The sequence below is a fragment of the Sorex araneus genome, chromosome 4 (genome assembly GCF_027595985.1).
Source record: "Sorex araneus isolate mSorAra2 chromosome 4, mSorAra2.pri, whole genome shotgun sequence".
Classification (NCBI taxonomy): domain Eukaryota; kingdom Metazoa; phylum Chordata; class Mammalia; order Eulipotyphla; family Soricidae; genus Sorex; species Sorex araneus.
In genome coordinates this window covers 47,551,255-47,566,168 of record NC_073305.1, presented here as the reverse complement: position 1 = coordinate 47,566,168, position 14,914 = coordinate 47,551,255, and the positions used below count along the sequence as shown (strand labels likewise).

The window sequence follows — 14,914 nt, the reverse complement described above, 5'->3', positions numbered from 1 at the left end:
ATGGGCTACTTTTGATGGTGCTTATGGGACCATGCAGTAAAGCCTCTGCCCTCTGCATGCAAAGCATGTACTACTGCCCATTGAATTATCTCATTGATCGTCTCACCCATATTTTGTTGAGGGGAGTTGGTGGGGTGCTTGGGCCACAACTGGCAGTGCTTATTTAGGACTTATTCCTCAGGGATCACTCCGAATAGTGCTCAGGGGACCATATGCGGTGCCAAGGATTAAACTGAGGTTGGCCTTGTGCAAGACAAAGGCACCTTACCTGCTGTTAAATTTCTCCAAACCCAGAACTCATGTTTTTATTTAACTGCTGTGCTGTATTGCAAAGTTTTACTAAAAATACTAGAAGATCTTAATAATAGGTAGCTATATTTTGTGTAGTTTTCACTTTTAAGTGTATTGCAAATATTTTTTTCACAGTTTGTTTCCCTCCTAAAGTATAGCAGGTTTTATTTGGAAGCTTTGAGGGAGGAGAGGGAGAGAAAGAGAGAGAGTAGCAAGAGAGAATATGGGCTAACTCTAGGGTAGAGAGAGAGCCACCACAATTATTTTATGGCTAACAGTTTTCAGAGTTTTGAGGGTAAGGCAGAAGAAGGAGAAATACTTTCGAGTCATGGTAGGGAAAAATTATGTCAGAGTGAGAAAGAATTTTTGCAGGTGGAGGTTGGACAGAAAGCACAGTGGGCTAAGCACATACTTTGCATGTGGAAGGCCTCTATTCTATTCATAGCGCCACATGGTCCTCTGAAAACCTCCAGCAGCACTATCCCTGAGCACTGCCAAGTGTGACCCAATTGCACAGGGGCTATTCCTGGTTGTGCTCATGAGTGACCCCTGTCTTTTCTCATTAGACCTTGTATGGTGCCAGGGCTTAGAACTGGAATGGACCAAATGCATGGCAAGTGCTGTACCTCCTGTACTAGCTCTGTTTTGCAGGGAGCTGGAGAGAGCTCATCGGACTAAAGTGCATAAATTGCATACACGATGCCTGGTTCCTGACACTGTGTGGTCGACTGAGCACCGAGTTGGGAAAATTCCTGAGCAATGCCTGCTCTGGCCCCAAATTTGGGGAGGGGTGGGGCTTTTTGTTTTTTGTTTGCAGGGAGCTTAACACTAGGAAATGCAAAGATGTGGGATTGTGGTTCAGTGTTAGTCATGCCTTAGATACATGAGACCTGGATTCAATCCCTGGTGCTTCAAAAAAAAGAAAAAAATATTTTGCAGAAATGTAGAGTTTGAGTTAGGACAGAACATGCTAGATATTGGTGGTATAGTAGCTCTGTAGATAAATAATCAGATTTATTAATCAGATTTATTATTGGCAAAATTAAAAAGTACTAAGGGTACTTGGCAAGTGAATTTTATTTTGGAAACTCTTAAGGAATGCTCAGGTAGTATGGGCACCTCTCCTGTTGATACTCTGCCAACTGCCCTGGACAGATCAATACTCAGGCCTGGTGATGTGGTGCTTCTTGGGTTATGTTGCTAGGAATCATATGGGCCACCTCCAGCAGTGCTCTGGGGTTTCCAGGACTATACCTGGCAGTGCTTGTGGGGACCATGTAATGCTAGAGATCAAACTTGGTGCTTCATGCATATAAAACATTTGTTAACTTTGAGTACATTTGCTACCTGGCCCTTGACAAGTGGTTTTTCTGGTTTGAAAAAGAGTGCACAGAGGAGCTGGAGCTATTGAATAACAAGTAGGGCATTTGCCTCACGTGTGACTGATCCGAGTTCAGTCCCTGGAGCCATGTATGGTTCCCTGAGCCCTACCAGGAGTTATCCCTGAGTGCATAACCAAGAGTTAGCCCTTAGCACTGCTAGGTGTGACCCCAGAACAAAACCAAACCAAACAAAAGAATGCATGGGGACTCGAGAGGTAATTCAGTTTAAGGCCTTGCATGTGGACAGCTCTGGTTAAGTTCTCAGCACCACATATGTTCCCTCTGAGCATCACCATTGTGGCCCTTGAGCATAGAGCCAGGAGTAGCCCCTGAACACCATCCGTTTGCCCCCTCCAAAGAACACATAAAATCAAAGGACTATTAATACATAAAACATGATGGAGAATTAAAAATATTCTTCATGACAGAAATCAGAGGTTAAGAGCCAATTTCATCTCCAGAGAAAACAGATATGTTGGTTATTTGATTCAGGAGTGGGAGCATAGGTTGGAGGAAGGATATTGTAGGTAGATATAATTTAGGAAGGTCCTGAAATAGTTTTGAATCTTATTGAAGAAGTAGAAGAAATAATCAGATGCAGATAGAAGCTGATCACTGGGGCCAAGAGATGACTCACTGGCTAAAGTGCCTACTTGGCTATGTAAGGTTACAACTTTGATCCCTAGTGCCATTGCATGTGCTGAGTATGATATTGGCAGCTCTGCTCTTTGTGATCCTGGTATCACTAGTGATCTTTGTTTTGTTCTTGCTTTTGGGCCATACCCAGCAGTGCTCAGGGATCACTTCGTGCAGGCTCAGGGGACCATATCTGGGACTGGGGATCGAACCTGGGTTGGCTGTGTGCAAGGCAGATGCTGTACTCACTGCTCTGGCCCATTATTTTCTATTGCACCACAGCCAGATGTGTGTAAGCACTTTACCTGAAAGGGCATGACTTGGAGAGTAATATCACTGAAAAGCATGAGGGATGAGGCTGGTGAGGCGAGATCAACTCATGGACTGAGCACATATTTTGCATGTGGGAGGCATGGATTCTATACCCAGCACTGTATGGTCTCCTGAGTGCCAAAGGTGTGGCCCCAAAACAAAAACCAAGAAGACAGAAATGATGAATAGACATTACATTCCAGGAATGCGACTAGCCCCAGACCCCCAGCACACTCCTGTGAGCACCAAAATGATTCTTGGTGAGCACTAGAACTGGAATGTGTGTGACCACCACAACTGAAGGCATTATGACCCCTGCTGAATACTATGGTTGAGCATGAGCATGCAAGTACCACAACCTGATACGGTTACTGCTCTCCTCACCAGGCACTAAGACTAAATAAAGCACTATTGCCAGGCCGTTGTATGACCTCTGGTCATCAGAGCAACAGAGAAAAGGGAAAAAGATTATTGGAGCTTTGGTGGGTACATATTACATATTTTGCTTTGCACTCAGGAATTATTCCTGGCAGTGCTCAGGGGACTATATGGGATGCCAGGGATCGAACCTGGGTCAGCTGCATGCAAGGCAAATGACCTACCCACTGTACTATCTCTTTTTGTTTTGTTTTTGGGCCACACTTGGTACTTAATCTTTTCAAAAGCAATATCTGGGGGTCACTGGCAATTCTTCAGGACCATGCAATGCTGGGGACTTCTGTGTACAAAGTGTGAGCTCTAGCCCTGTGAGCTATTAGGAAATTAGGAACAAGCTGTTGCATGTAGTCTGTATAGTCTAGGAGTTTGGTGATGGTCTGGATGAGAATAAAAGTGGTTGAGATGTAGGGGCTGGTGTGATAGCACAGCAGGTAGGGCGTTTGCCTTGCACGTGGCCGACCCGGGTTCGATTCCCGGCATCCCATATGGTCCCCTGAGCACCACTAGAAGTAATTCCTGAGTGCATGAGCCAGGAGTAACCCCTGTGCATTGCTGGGTGTGACCCCAAAAAAGAAAAGGTGGTTGAGATGTAGAGAAATGATAGAAATCAAGATTATGTGGGTTTCTTTTTTTTTTTAGGGGGATGGGGGAAGAGTTTGGTGCCACACCCAGCAATGCTCAGGAGTTATTCCTATCTCTGCACTCAGGAATTACTCCTGGTGGTGCATGGGGGACCATATGGGATGCCAGGAATCAGACCCAGATCAGCTCTGTATCAGGCAAGTGCCCTACCTACTGAATTATCTCTCCAACTCCAAGATTATGTTTTGTAGATTGTACTAACAGGAATTACAGGGGTTAAGGAAAGGAAGATTTTAATGGTTACTCCAAGGTTTTTGAGTTCTGAGAGGATGCTATTTTTTTGAGACATGAAAGTGGGTAGATGAATTATTGTTTAGATTTCTTACTCTCATTAAGAAAATATCCTTTAACTTTTTGCTTTTATTTTTACACCTTGTCTATTATATTGACTATTTTAGGTGGTGGTGCTTTTTCTTTTTCTCTTTTTTTTTTTTGATATGTTTGTCTAGATTTGACCCTGTCTTCCCTTTGTGCTAGGATGTCTGAATTGATTGAAAAAGAAACTGAAGAATATCGTAAAGGGGATCCAGACCCATTTGATGATCGACATCCTGGTGAGACCTCTGTTCTCTTAAGCCTGACTCTGATATTCTTACAAAATAAAATTGATTAATGGGAGTACTTTTTAAAATTAAAATAGCATTTTATAAAAATATTAAAATTCCTTCATAAAATACTGTAGCAAGGTGGGGTCAGTGAAGAAAAACCAGTTCCTAGGAAAATTGAGATAATGTGTTTATATTACACAGAATATAATTGGAACTAAATTTATAGGAATACAGGGGCAGAAAAAAAAGAAAGAAAAAAAGCAACGGTTTTTTTTTTTTTTTAACTTAAACCAAAGACTTAAATCTTCTGTGCCTTTATCTTTCTAAGTATCCTTTTTACTGATGGGGAAACATAGTTGGGACTAAATTCAGTATCTTGCTTACATTTATGAAGTTGATACTTGGAACCTTAAATAATAGACCCTTTATTTTTTTTGAGCCAAGCCTGTTGATATTTGGGGGTTGTTTCTTGTGGTGTGAGATTCCTGCATGCAAACGCATGCACGTAACCCTTTGAACTATCTTCCCACCCTTCTTTTTCTTTTCTTTTATTTTGTACATTGGAGATTGAATCTGGAGTCTCACACATATGAGGCATGTGTTCTACTGCCGAGCCACACCCCCAGCCTATAAAGATACTTCTTGATGTCTATTTCAAAATTTAGTTTTGGGCCACACCTAGTGGTGTTTGGAGGCTATTCCTGGCTTTGCTTAGTAGTCCCTTCCAACAGCGTTCAGGGTACCATATGGTGCTGGGTTCTTCTGGAAATTGAACCCAGGTCTTTCTCATGAAGAGTATGCAGTCAGACTGTTGAGCTATTTCTCTGGGTTGATGTTAGTTGTCAGTTTTTTATCTGGCAGTTGAAGTATGCCTTCTCATTTGTGTATTTTTTTTAATTTTTGTTTTTGTTTGTTTTTTGGATGACACATGATGATGCTCAGGGCTGACTACTTGTGCTCAGGGATTACTCCTGGTGGACTCAGGGAACATATTGGGTACCAGGGATCAAACCCGAATCAGCCGCATGTAAGGCAGGTACCTTAATTGCTGTACTATTGCTTTGGCCCCCTCTTTTGGTTTTATATTGGGCTAATTAATTAGAGCCACGATAACCCAACCTGAGTAGGTTAGCATTTGCTATGTTATAGAACTGTATTACAGTTCATAACCAGAGCTATAGTACAGCGAGTAGGGCATTTGCATTGCTTGTGGCCCACTGACTGACCAGGTTTGATCACTGGCATCTCATATGGTCCTCCAGCACCAACAGGAAGTGATTCCTGAGTAGAGTTTGGGTGACCCATGAACATTGCTGCATATGACCCCAAAACAAACAACAAAAGAAGAGAATTGAGAGTTTGTCCTTTCATGTTCTTTTTTAAGATAGGTTACTTACGAGCTTTAGTAAGACATGGGCCCATAATGCATGTAAACTTTCTTTTAATATAACCAAATGTGTTCTTTTATGGAGAGGAAAGAGACTGAGATTTTGTATGTGGAGAAAGTCAAAACAAGTAGGAGCAAGATTTATTTCTATTTTTAGACTTTTTTTAGACATAAGTAGTACTGTAGCACTGTCCTCCTGTTGAGCTCGATTTGCTTGAGCGAGCATCAGTCACATCTCCATTGTGAGACTTGTTGTTACTGTTTTTGGCATATTGAATACGCCACAGGTAGGTTGCCATGCTCTGCCGTGCAGGTGGGATAACTCTCGGTAGCTTGCTGGGCTCTCTCTCTGAGAGATGGAGGAATCAAACCTAGGTTGGCCTCATGCAAGGCAAATGCCCTACCCGCTGTGCTATCGCTCCACACCTTAGACATAAGTAAGCTAGATATTTCCGATTCACTTTTGTTTATGTGATGTTACCTGCTGCTCTGTTCTAGACTTTTCTCCACTTGTGACTTCAGTAAACAGTTCACCTTTATGAGCTGGAGAGATAGTACAGTGGGTGGGGTGCTTGCCCTCCATGTAGCTGACCTGAATTTAATTTTCTGCATTACTTATGGACCCTCAGTCCCTGCCAGTAATGATCCCTGAACACATCCAGAAGTACAGCCTGAGCACTCGGTGTGGCCCCAAAACAAAACAGTTCACATAAAAAAATAATTAGGGGGACAGAGATATAGTTTAGTGGGCTGAGTGCATGCTTTCTATGCTGGTGACCTGGGTTCAGTCTTCAGCACAGCATGGTCCCCTGAATACTGGTAGCAGCAACATCTGAGCACAGAGATGTGAGTCAACACCTAAGCATAGTCCCTTTTCCCCAAATGAACTTTTAGTTTTAGTTGCTTACCTATTAAGTTTTAGGAATCTTCTTAGTGTGTTGTGAACCCTCATTCCAGATGATACTTGACCCTGCAAAATGTAGAGCTATCGTCCAATGGCTGCCTGGTTCCAGTGGTAATGGCAAGCACCAAATTAATTAAAAATTTTTTTTTTCTTTTTGGGTCACACCTGGCAATGGACAGGGGTTAATCCTGGCTCTGCACTCAGGAATTACTCCTGGTGGTGCTCAGGGGACCATATGGGATGCTGGGAATCAAACCCAGGTCGGCTGCATGCAACGCAAATGCCCTACCTGCTGTGCTATTACTCCAGACCCCCCAATTAATTTTTTAACTCATATTTATTAATTTTTTTGTTGTTTATTTGGGGGGCACACCTGCTAGTGTTCAGTGCTTACTTCCTGGCTCTTTGCTTAGAAATCACTCAAGCAGGGCGTGAGGGACTCTCTGTGGTCTTGGGGATTGAACTGGGGTCTGCTGCATGCAAGGCAAGTTCCTTAATCCCAGTGCTATCACCCCAGTCCTTAACACTTGTCTTCAGTAGACTGCAGAATATGAAGATGAAAGAACATGAATATAAAATAAGAAATTAAGTAACTCTGGAATTATGAAAAGGAATCATATTTGTTGCCATTATCTTGGAAAGGATAAAATAGCAATGAGACAAAAGAGACTGTAGTATGTCTTTAAAAATTTAGAGTATTTTTCCTCCTTACTGCTGTTAAACTCTTTGCCATTAGGCAAAATTAAAAAAATATAAGGTCACACTTGGCGATGCTCAGGGGTTAACTCCTGGCTCTGCACTCAGGAATCACCCCCTGGTGGTGCTCGGGGGAACATATGAGATGCTGGGAATCGAACCTGAGTTGGCCTGATGCAAGGCAAACGCCCTACCCGCTATGCTCTTGCTCCAGCCCCAAGGAACATTTTTTATAAAATCTGATTTATCAAAAAAAAAATCTTTTTATTTGTTTTGTTTTTTTGAGTCATTCCTGTGGTGCTCATAGATTACTCCTGGCTCTCTGCTCAGTGATCACTCCTGATTGGGCTCGGGTAATCATGTGGGATCCTGGGGATTAAACCTGGGTCAGCCTTGTGTAAGGCTTTACCTACTTTTCTCCCCTCACCCCACACAATAATCTTTTATCTTGGGTATCTTTTTATTTTTGTGCCTCTGAATTGGTACCCAGGAATCTAGGGGCCTGTCTTGGTGATGGGTGATTTTTAGCAAACTGCTGCTAGTGGTTCAGTGTAGCATGGAGGGGGAGGGGTTACCTGGGTTACTTTGGTTCTTGGAGACCTTCCGGGCCATACCTGGTAGTGCTTGGTGGCTTCAAGGGCTATATCTGGTGATGCTTGGAGAGGGGTATTATGTTGTACTGGGGATTGAACTGGGGTCTGGTGCATGTATGACACGCATCTTAATACCTGTACTCTCTCTCTGGCCCCTGGTCATTTTTTTAATAGTACAATAACCATAGGGGTTTTCCTGTAGGTCTAAGCTGCTTGACCGTGATGATTTACTTACTCCTTTGTTCCTTCCCTCTTCATTTGGTAGGTCGAGCTGATCCTGAGTGTATGCTGGGCCATTTGCTGAGAATACTCTTCAAGAATGATGATTTCATGAATGCAGTAGGTTTACTCCTTATTCCGATCCAGACATCAGCAGTTACTGTACCAGTAGTGTTCTTTTTTTTTCCCTTTTGGTTACTTAGTATCCTAAGACTTTGACAAAGTTGGGAACATGGGAACAAAGTGGGTAGACTTTTGAAATTTGGTGGCATAAGAGTAATCATGGACTTCCTCTTTATTTTAGTTTCTCTTTTTGTGCCACATCCAATAGGGTTTACTCCTAACTCTGTGCTTAGGAATCTTTCCTAGCATGACTGGGGGCAGCACCCATATGGGGGGCGGGGGATAGAAATAGGCTTGGCTGTGTGCAAGGCAAGTGCCTTACCCATTGTGTTACTATCTCTCTGGCCCCCCTGAACTTCTTTCCTATCCAAGTCTAGCTGTGGTCCTAGTATCTTTTTGCTGTACATTTTGTTCAGTTGAATATGGGTTAGGGCTTCTTTAGCCTCTTATGTTTATCCCTGGGCAAAATAATACTGGGTTTGGGAATCCTCCTTGGTTTCTAACTAGAAAAATTATAGGGCTACCATGTGGTTCTACATACATGTATGTACTGGAAATGTGCCTTCTCTAATGTTGTAATACTGGAATATTGAGTATACAAGGGAGGAAAATGTATACGTAGCACTTATAGCTTCTGAATAGAGTAATTGCTCAATTAACTTTAGTGTGTGCACGCATGCGTGTGTGTGTGTGTGTGTGTGTGTGTGTGTGTGTGTGTGTGTCTGTTTGGTGGCAACTACCTTACCATGATCAGTGACTACTCCCGGTGCATTGCCAAGGCACCATACGACTGGGTGTCAAACCTGGGTCTCCCGTATGCAAAGGTTTACACATGCCTCTGAACTATTGCCCTGGTCTTGGTTTGTTTTTGGGTACAGAATAAGGTGATGCTTGATAACATGGTCTTTGGGGTCTGTGTTCTGAACTTAAATATAGCTTCATTGTTTATTCTAGTTTGAATTACATTTTGGTACCTCTCCTGGCTGTCTCAGTAACTACTTATTCCTGGCTTGGTGCTCAGGAATTGTACCTGGTGGAGCTTAGTGGGGACCAGGCAGTGCCAGGGATCAAACCTGGGACTCTCACATACATATCTGTGCTCTAGTACTTTTGAGTTATCTCCCTGGCCCTGATTGTTTTTTTTTTTTCCCCATGGGTATTTGGGCCACACCTGGCAGTGCTCAGGGGTTACTCCTGGCTCTGTGCTCAAGAATTACTCCTGGTGATCCCAGGGGACCATAGAGGATATTGGGGATAGAACCTGAGTTACTGCATGCAAGGTCAACCAGCTGTACTATCGCTTCAGCCTCAGTATAAATTTTATTTTTGTGTCATATCCCTATGTGATCCTTTTTGTTTTATTTATTTGGTTTTTGGGCCACACCTGGCGATAACTCAGAGGTTACTCTTGGCTCTGCACTCAAAAATTATTTCTTGGGGTGCTTAGGGACAGTATCAGATGCTGGGGATCAAATCCAGGTTGACTGTGTGCAAAGCAAACGCCCTACCTGCTGTACTATTGCTTTGGCCCCTTATTTTAATATTTTGGTTTTGGGCCCACACTTAGTGGTACTCAGGTAATGTTGACTCTATGCTCAGAAGTGACCTTAGGCAAACCTTAGAGGACTGTATGTGCCAGGGATTCCAACCAGGGTTGCAGCTGCTAGAACTGCACATACAAGGCAAGTGCTTTGCTTCCTGTAATTTATCCAGCCCTTATTTAATTAATTTTTTTTTGGTAATCTTTTAGGCCACACCTTGCAGTGCTCAGGGAATTGCTTCCAGTGGTGCTAAGGTGACCATGCATTGCTGGGAATGGAACCCAGTCCTCCTGCATGCAGAACATGTACTGAGCCAATTGAACTATTTCCAGCTCCTATTTTAATTAAAAAAATTTTTTTTTCTTTTTCCTTCTTATTGTTGTAGTGATGACTAGGGTTGCACACATGTCTGACTGTGGTGCTTATGGTTTTTTTTTAGCTGTGATGCTCACCAGGGTTCATATATCAAGTTGCAGAGCACAGGGAGTGACCCCAGAGCACAAAGCTAGGAGTAGCCCCTAAGTACTACCAGACGTGGGTTGTCCCACCCTCAAATTTATATTCTGTATAATTATACAAAAACAAAATGTTTTTATTATCCATCATCTTATAAGACCTGAGCACCTCTGGGTGTGGTCCTCCACAGAATAAATAAAACTTTTGAAAGAAAAAATGTTATCATCATGCTCAGTTGGATCATACGTATTTTGTTTTGGGGCCATACCTGGCAGTGTTCAGTATACTCCTGGCTCTATGCTCTGGGCTAACTCCTGGTGTGCTCGGAGGACCATATGAGGTGCCAGGGATCAAACCTTGGTTAGCCACATGTAAGGCAAATGCCCTACCTGCTGTACTCTCATTCTGGTCCTTTATATGTATTTATAACAACAGTTTATATTGTTAAAGATTTTATTGGTAACTTACTGCTCGAGCGGGCACCAGTCACGTCTCCATTGTGAGACTTGCTGTTACTGTTTTTGGCATATCGAATACACCACGGGTAGCTTGCCAGGCTCTGCCGTGTGGGCAGGATACTCTTGGTAGCTTGCCAGGCTCTCCAAGAGGGACGGAGGAATTGAACTCGGGTCAGCCACGTGCAAAGCAAATGCCCTACCCACTGTGCTATCACTCCAATCTGATAACTTATTAGATTTCATTCATTTGACTGGAATGTATCATCATCCTTTTCTTTATAGCTGGTAAATGCGTATGTGATGACGAGCAGAGAACCCCCATTAAACACAGCTGCTTGCAGACTCCTGCTGGACATCATGCCAGGGCTGGAAACTGCTGTTGTCTTTCAAGAAAAGGTATTTAACTTACTAAAAATGTTCTACCCAATGTAATATTTCTTTGACTCCTGTTTGGAGTTTTCTATGTGTAGGATTATGTTAAATACAAATGTTATTTTCTTCTTTCATTACTAGATATTTTTTTTTCTTACCTAAAAAGAACGTCCACTACTGTTCTACATAGAAATGGGCAAAATTAGATGTCATTGTCTTTTCCTTGGTATGAGGAAGCATGTTAGTCTTTTAGCCTTTTCTTTTTTTAAAAATTTTATTTCTATTTTAAAAAATATTTTTTGCCCTTTGTAAATTTTTTTTTTGGGGGGTTACACTTGGCAGTGTACAGGGGATACTCCTGGCTTTGCACTCAGGAATTACTCCTGGCAGTGTTCAGGGGACCATATGGGATGCTGGGAATTGAACCTGGGTCAGCCGCGTACAGTACCCTACCGGCTGTACTGTTGCTCCAGCCTCTTAAAAAATTATTTGTTTTAGTCAGTATCACTTCTTTTTTTCTTTTGGAGGGGGTGTCATATCCAGCAGTGCTTAGGATTTACTCCTGGTTCTGTGCTCAGGCATCATTACTGGTCACTTGGGATCAGATGGGATGCTGGGTATCAAATCTGGGTTGCCAGTGTGCAAGGCAGATACCCTACCCATTTTACTGTACTGTCATTCTCATCCCTAACCCTAATCAGTATCACTTTTGATTGGTCAGTGTGCATTGCATTTATACATTATATAGTTAAATATCTTTATTTTTTTATTATTATTATTTTTTTTGCTTTTAGGGTCACACCCAGCGATGCTCAGGGGTTACTCCTGGCTTTGCACTCAGGAATTACTCCTGGCAGTGCTTGGGGGACCATATGGGATGCCGGGGATTGAACCCAGGTCGTCCGCGTGCAAGGCAAATGCCCTACCCGCTGTGCTATCGCTCCGGCCCCTATAGTTAAATATCTTTAGTAGCCTTCAAGATTTCTTTATATGGGCTTCCCCCCCCCCCCTTTTTTTTTGGTGGTGGTTGTTTTGTCTTTGGGACCACCTGGTGGTGCTTGGGTTGCTCTTGGCTCTAGTCAGGAATCTCCTGGCAGTGCTTGCAGGACCATATGGGGTGCCAGAGATCAAAACCAGGTCGGCCACTTGCAAGGCAAATGCCTTAACCGCTGTTCTGTATCTCTGGCCCCCGAGTGCTAATTTGAAAAAAAGTTTGAACTGTTTGGAAATACATAGTGAAATGACTTCATGACCCCAAGGAAGTGGTTTTATATTTTTCCTTTTTGTTCTGTTTTGTGTTTGTTTTTTGGCCCATACTCTGGCTTTGCACTCAGAAATTACTTCTGGAGGTGTTGGGGTGGGGTGAGTGTGCATATATTGTACAAAAGATAGAACCTACATCAGTGCTGTTCAAGGGAAGCACCCTACCCACTTATTATCTTTCTGGCCCAGAAAATGATTCTTAAAATATAAAGTGAAGGTAATATAGAGGTTAAGGGATTCTCCTTGCATGTAGCTGATCTTGGTTCTAATCCACTGACACCTCATAAGATCCCTTGAGTACCTCCAGGGTCACTCCTGAGCAAAGCCAAGTAATAGTTCTTGAGCATTGCTTAGTGTTCTCCCAAACCAATATACATATTATTTTTCTACATACATGTTTTTATATATATATATTACATGCATATACACGTATATACACATTATCATCCCGTTTTATACACACACACACACATATATATATATGCACACACACAAACATATATATATAATAATACATCAAAAGAGTAGCCCAGCAATCTCAGGAGAAGAGTGCTTGCCTATGTGAGGCCCAGTATTTTTGTATTTATTTTTTAAAAATTAAATTTTGTTTTTATAAAGTTATTCACAATAATTTATTACATTTAACATCCCAACACCAATCCCACCAAACTACCCAAGCCTGCCCTAATAATAGGCCCTGAATAATTTATTTTGTGTTCCTTGTTATAAATTCTCTAAAAATGATCAAAAAAGGTTTCTTTAGAAGGAAGTGTGTGAATATTGTTGTATCTCACCCTGGAGCCATTGAACCCTTGTATAAGAGATTACTAACATTGTTGCAGGTTGAGCCTTGTATGCTTTTTTTTTTTTTACTTCGATTGGTTGGCTTACATCCTATCAATTGTGTGCTACTCCTGGTACATCAGTGGTATGAGATGTCACAGAGTTTTATCTCTAATCCCCTCCCTGCCAAGAAAATCCTTAAAAATAATTTTAGGAAGGAGAGAAAAGAAAATACTACTGTTTTTTTTTTTTTTAAGGCTTGGGAGCCGGGTTTGGACTTACTTCTGGCTTTACACTCAGGGATCTCTCCTGGCATTGTTCAGGAAACCATATGGGTACTCAGGATCAAACCCGGGTCAAGTGAATCCAAGACAAACACCCACTGTACTATCTCTCTCCAAGAAAGTAAAATATTAAGTGTAATTTAAAAATTTAAGAAAAATAAAAAAAAAGAAAAATTAAAAACTTATCTTATAAATCACATAAAGTATTTCATAGCAGTAGAAGCCTGAAGAATGATCAGCGGGAATGAAAAATTGCAATGAACAAAGATGTGCATATATCTTTGAGAATTAATATTTTTATGTTTTGGGGATTATTATTTTTTTTTAATTTTAGGAAGGAATTGTTGAGAATCTTTTCAAGTGGGCCCGAGAAGCTGATCAGCCATTAAGGACATATTCTACTGGACTATTAGGAGGTGCCATGGAAAATCAAGATATTGCTGCCAACTATAGGGATGAAAATTCACAGCTGGTAAGGACCATGCCAGAATAAATTTTTGTGTAAAATGTGGGTGAGTATTTGCAAGCTCATTTTTGTACCTAAACTAGGACAAGTAGATCTTGTTCACAAAACCATGTAAGATTATTTACATTCATTTTTTTGTTGTTTTTGGCTTTATCCAGTGGTGGGTGCTTAGGGGTTACTCCTGGCTCAGTGCTGGGGGGCAGGGAGGTTGTGTCAATCTTGATGTTGTTAGGGTTCATACAGTACTGGGGGGTCAAACCCATGCCTTCTGCATGCAAAGCATGCACTTCTATATGGACATCAAGATTATTTATGAGTTTTGAGTCTCTTTTTCTGTTTTTAATTTTTATTCATTTATTTTGCTCTTTTCGGGTCATAACTGACAATACTCAGGGGTGACTCCTGGTTCTATATTCAGGAATCACTCCTGGTGGTGTTCAGGGGACCATAGGGGATGCCTGGGTGGGCCACATGTAAGGCAAACGCCCTACCCACTGTACTATCACTCTGGCCTGAGTCTCTTTTCTTAGTATAAAACTAGCAGTTTTTTTTATCTTATCATTAGTTTATGTCAGATTAGGGATCATATCCTTTCCTTTGCTACTCCAATATTTGAATTAATGAGAATTAAAATTTTTAAAAAATTTTATTTTTATTGAATCATCATGAGATACACAATTACAGAGTTATTCCTGGTTGGGTTTCAGTCATACAGTTCCAACAATCCCTCTACCATGTACATTTCTCACTACTAATGTCCCCTGTTTTCCTCCTGTCCCCCAACCCCACCCCTAGCCTGTCTCTATGGCAGACATTTTCCCTTTTTTCTCTCTCTCTTTTTGGCATTATGGTTTGCAATACAAACACTGAGTGATTATCATGTTTCTTCCTTTACCTATTTTCAGCATGCAGTTCTTGTCCAGAGTGATCATTTCCAACTATCTTTGTCATACTGGTTCCTTCTCTATCCCAAATGTCCTTTCCCCGCAACCCTTCAGCTTATAAATGGATGGATATGGAGAATATTTTACTGAATGAAATGAGTTGGAAGCAGAGACAGACATAGAATCATTGCACTCATTTTTAGTGTATTAAAAAAACATAGTATGAGACTAATACC

General features: G+C 41.7%; 1 protein-coding gene across 1 annotated transcript in view; it reads left to right on the top strand.

The window, feature by feature from the left end:
- The window catches only part of DCAF1 (DDB1 and CUL4 associated factor 1), an 84,970-nt gene that overhangs the window by 22,072 nt on the left and 47,984 nt on the right, over nucleotides 1-14,914 (top strand). Inside the window, exons 3-6 of the mRNA XM_004615207.2 lie at nucleotides 4,179-4,255; nucleotides 8,095-8,168; nucleotides 10,909-11,022; nucleotides 13,663-13,800. Coding sequence (XP_004615264.1) covers nucleotides 4,179-4,255; nucleotides 8,095-8,168; nucleotides 10,909-11,022; nucleotides 13,663-13,800 — 403 coding nt within the window. The remainder of the gene's footprint in view (nucleotides 1-4,178; nucleotides 4,256-8,094; nucleotides 8,169-10,908; nucleotides 11,023-13,662; nucleotides 13,801-14,914) is intronic.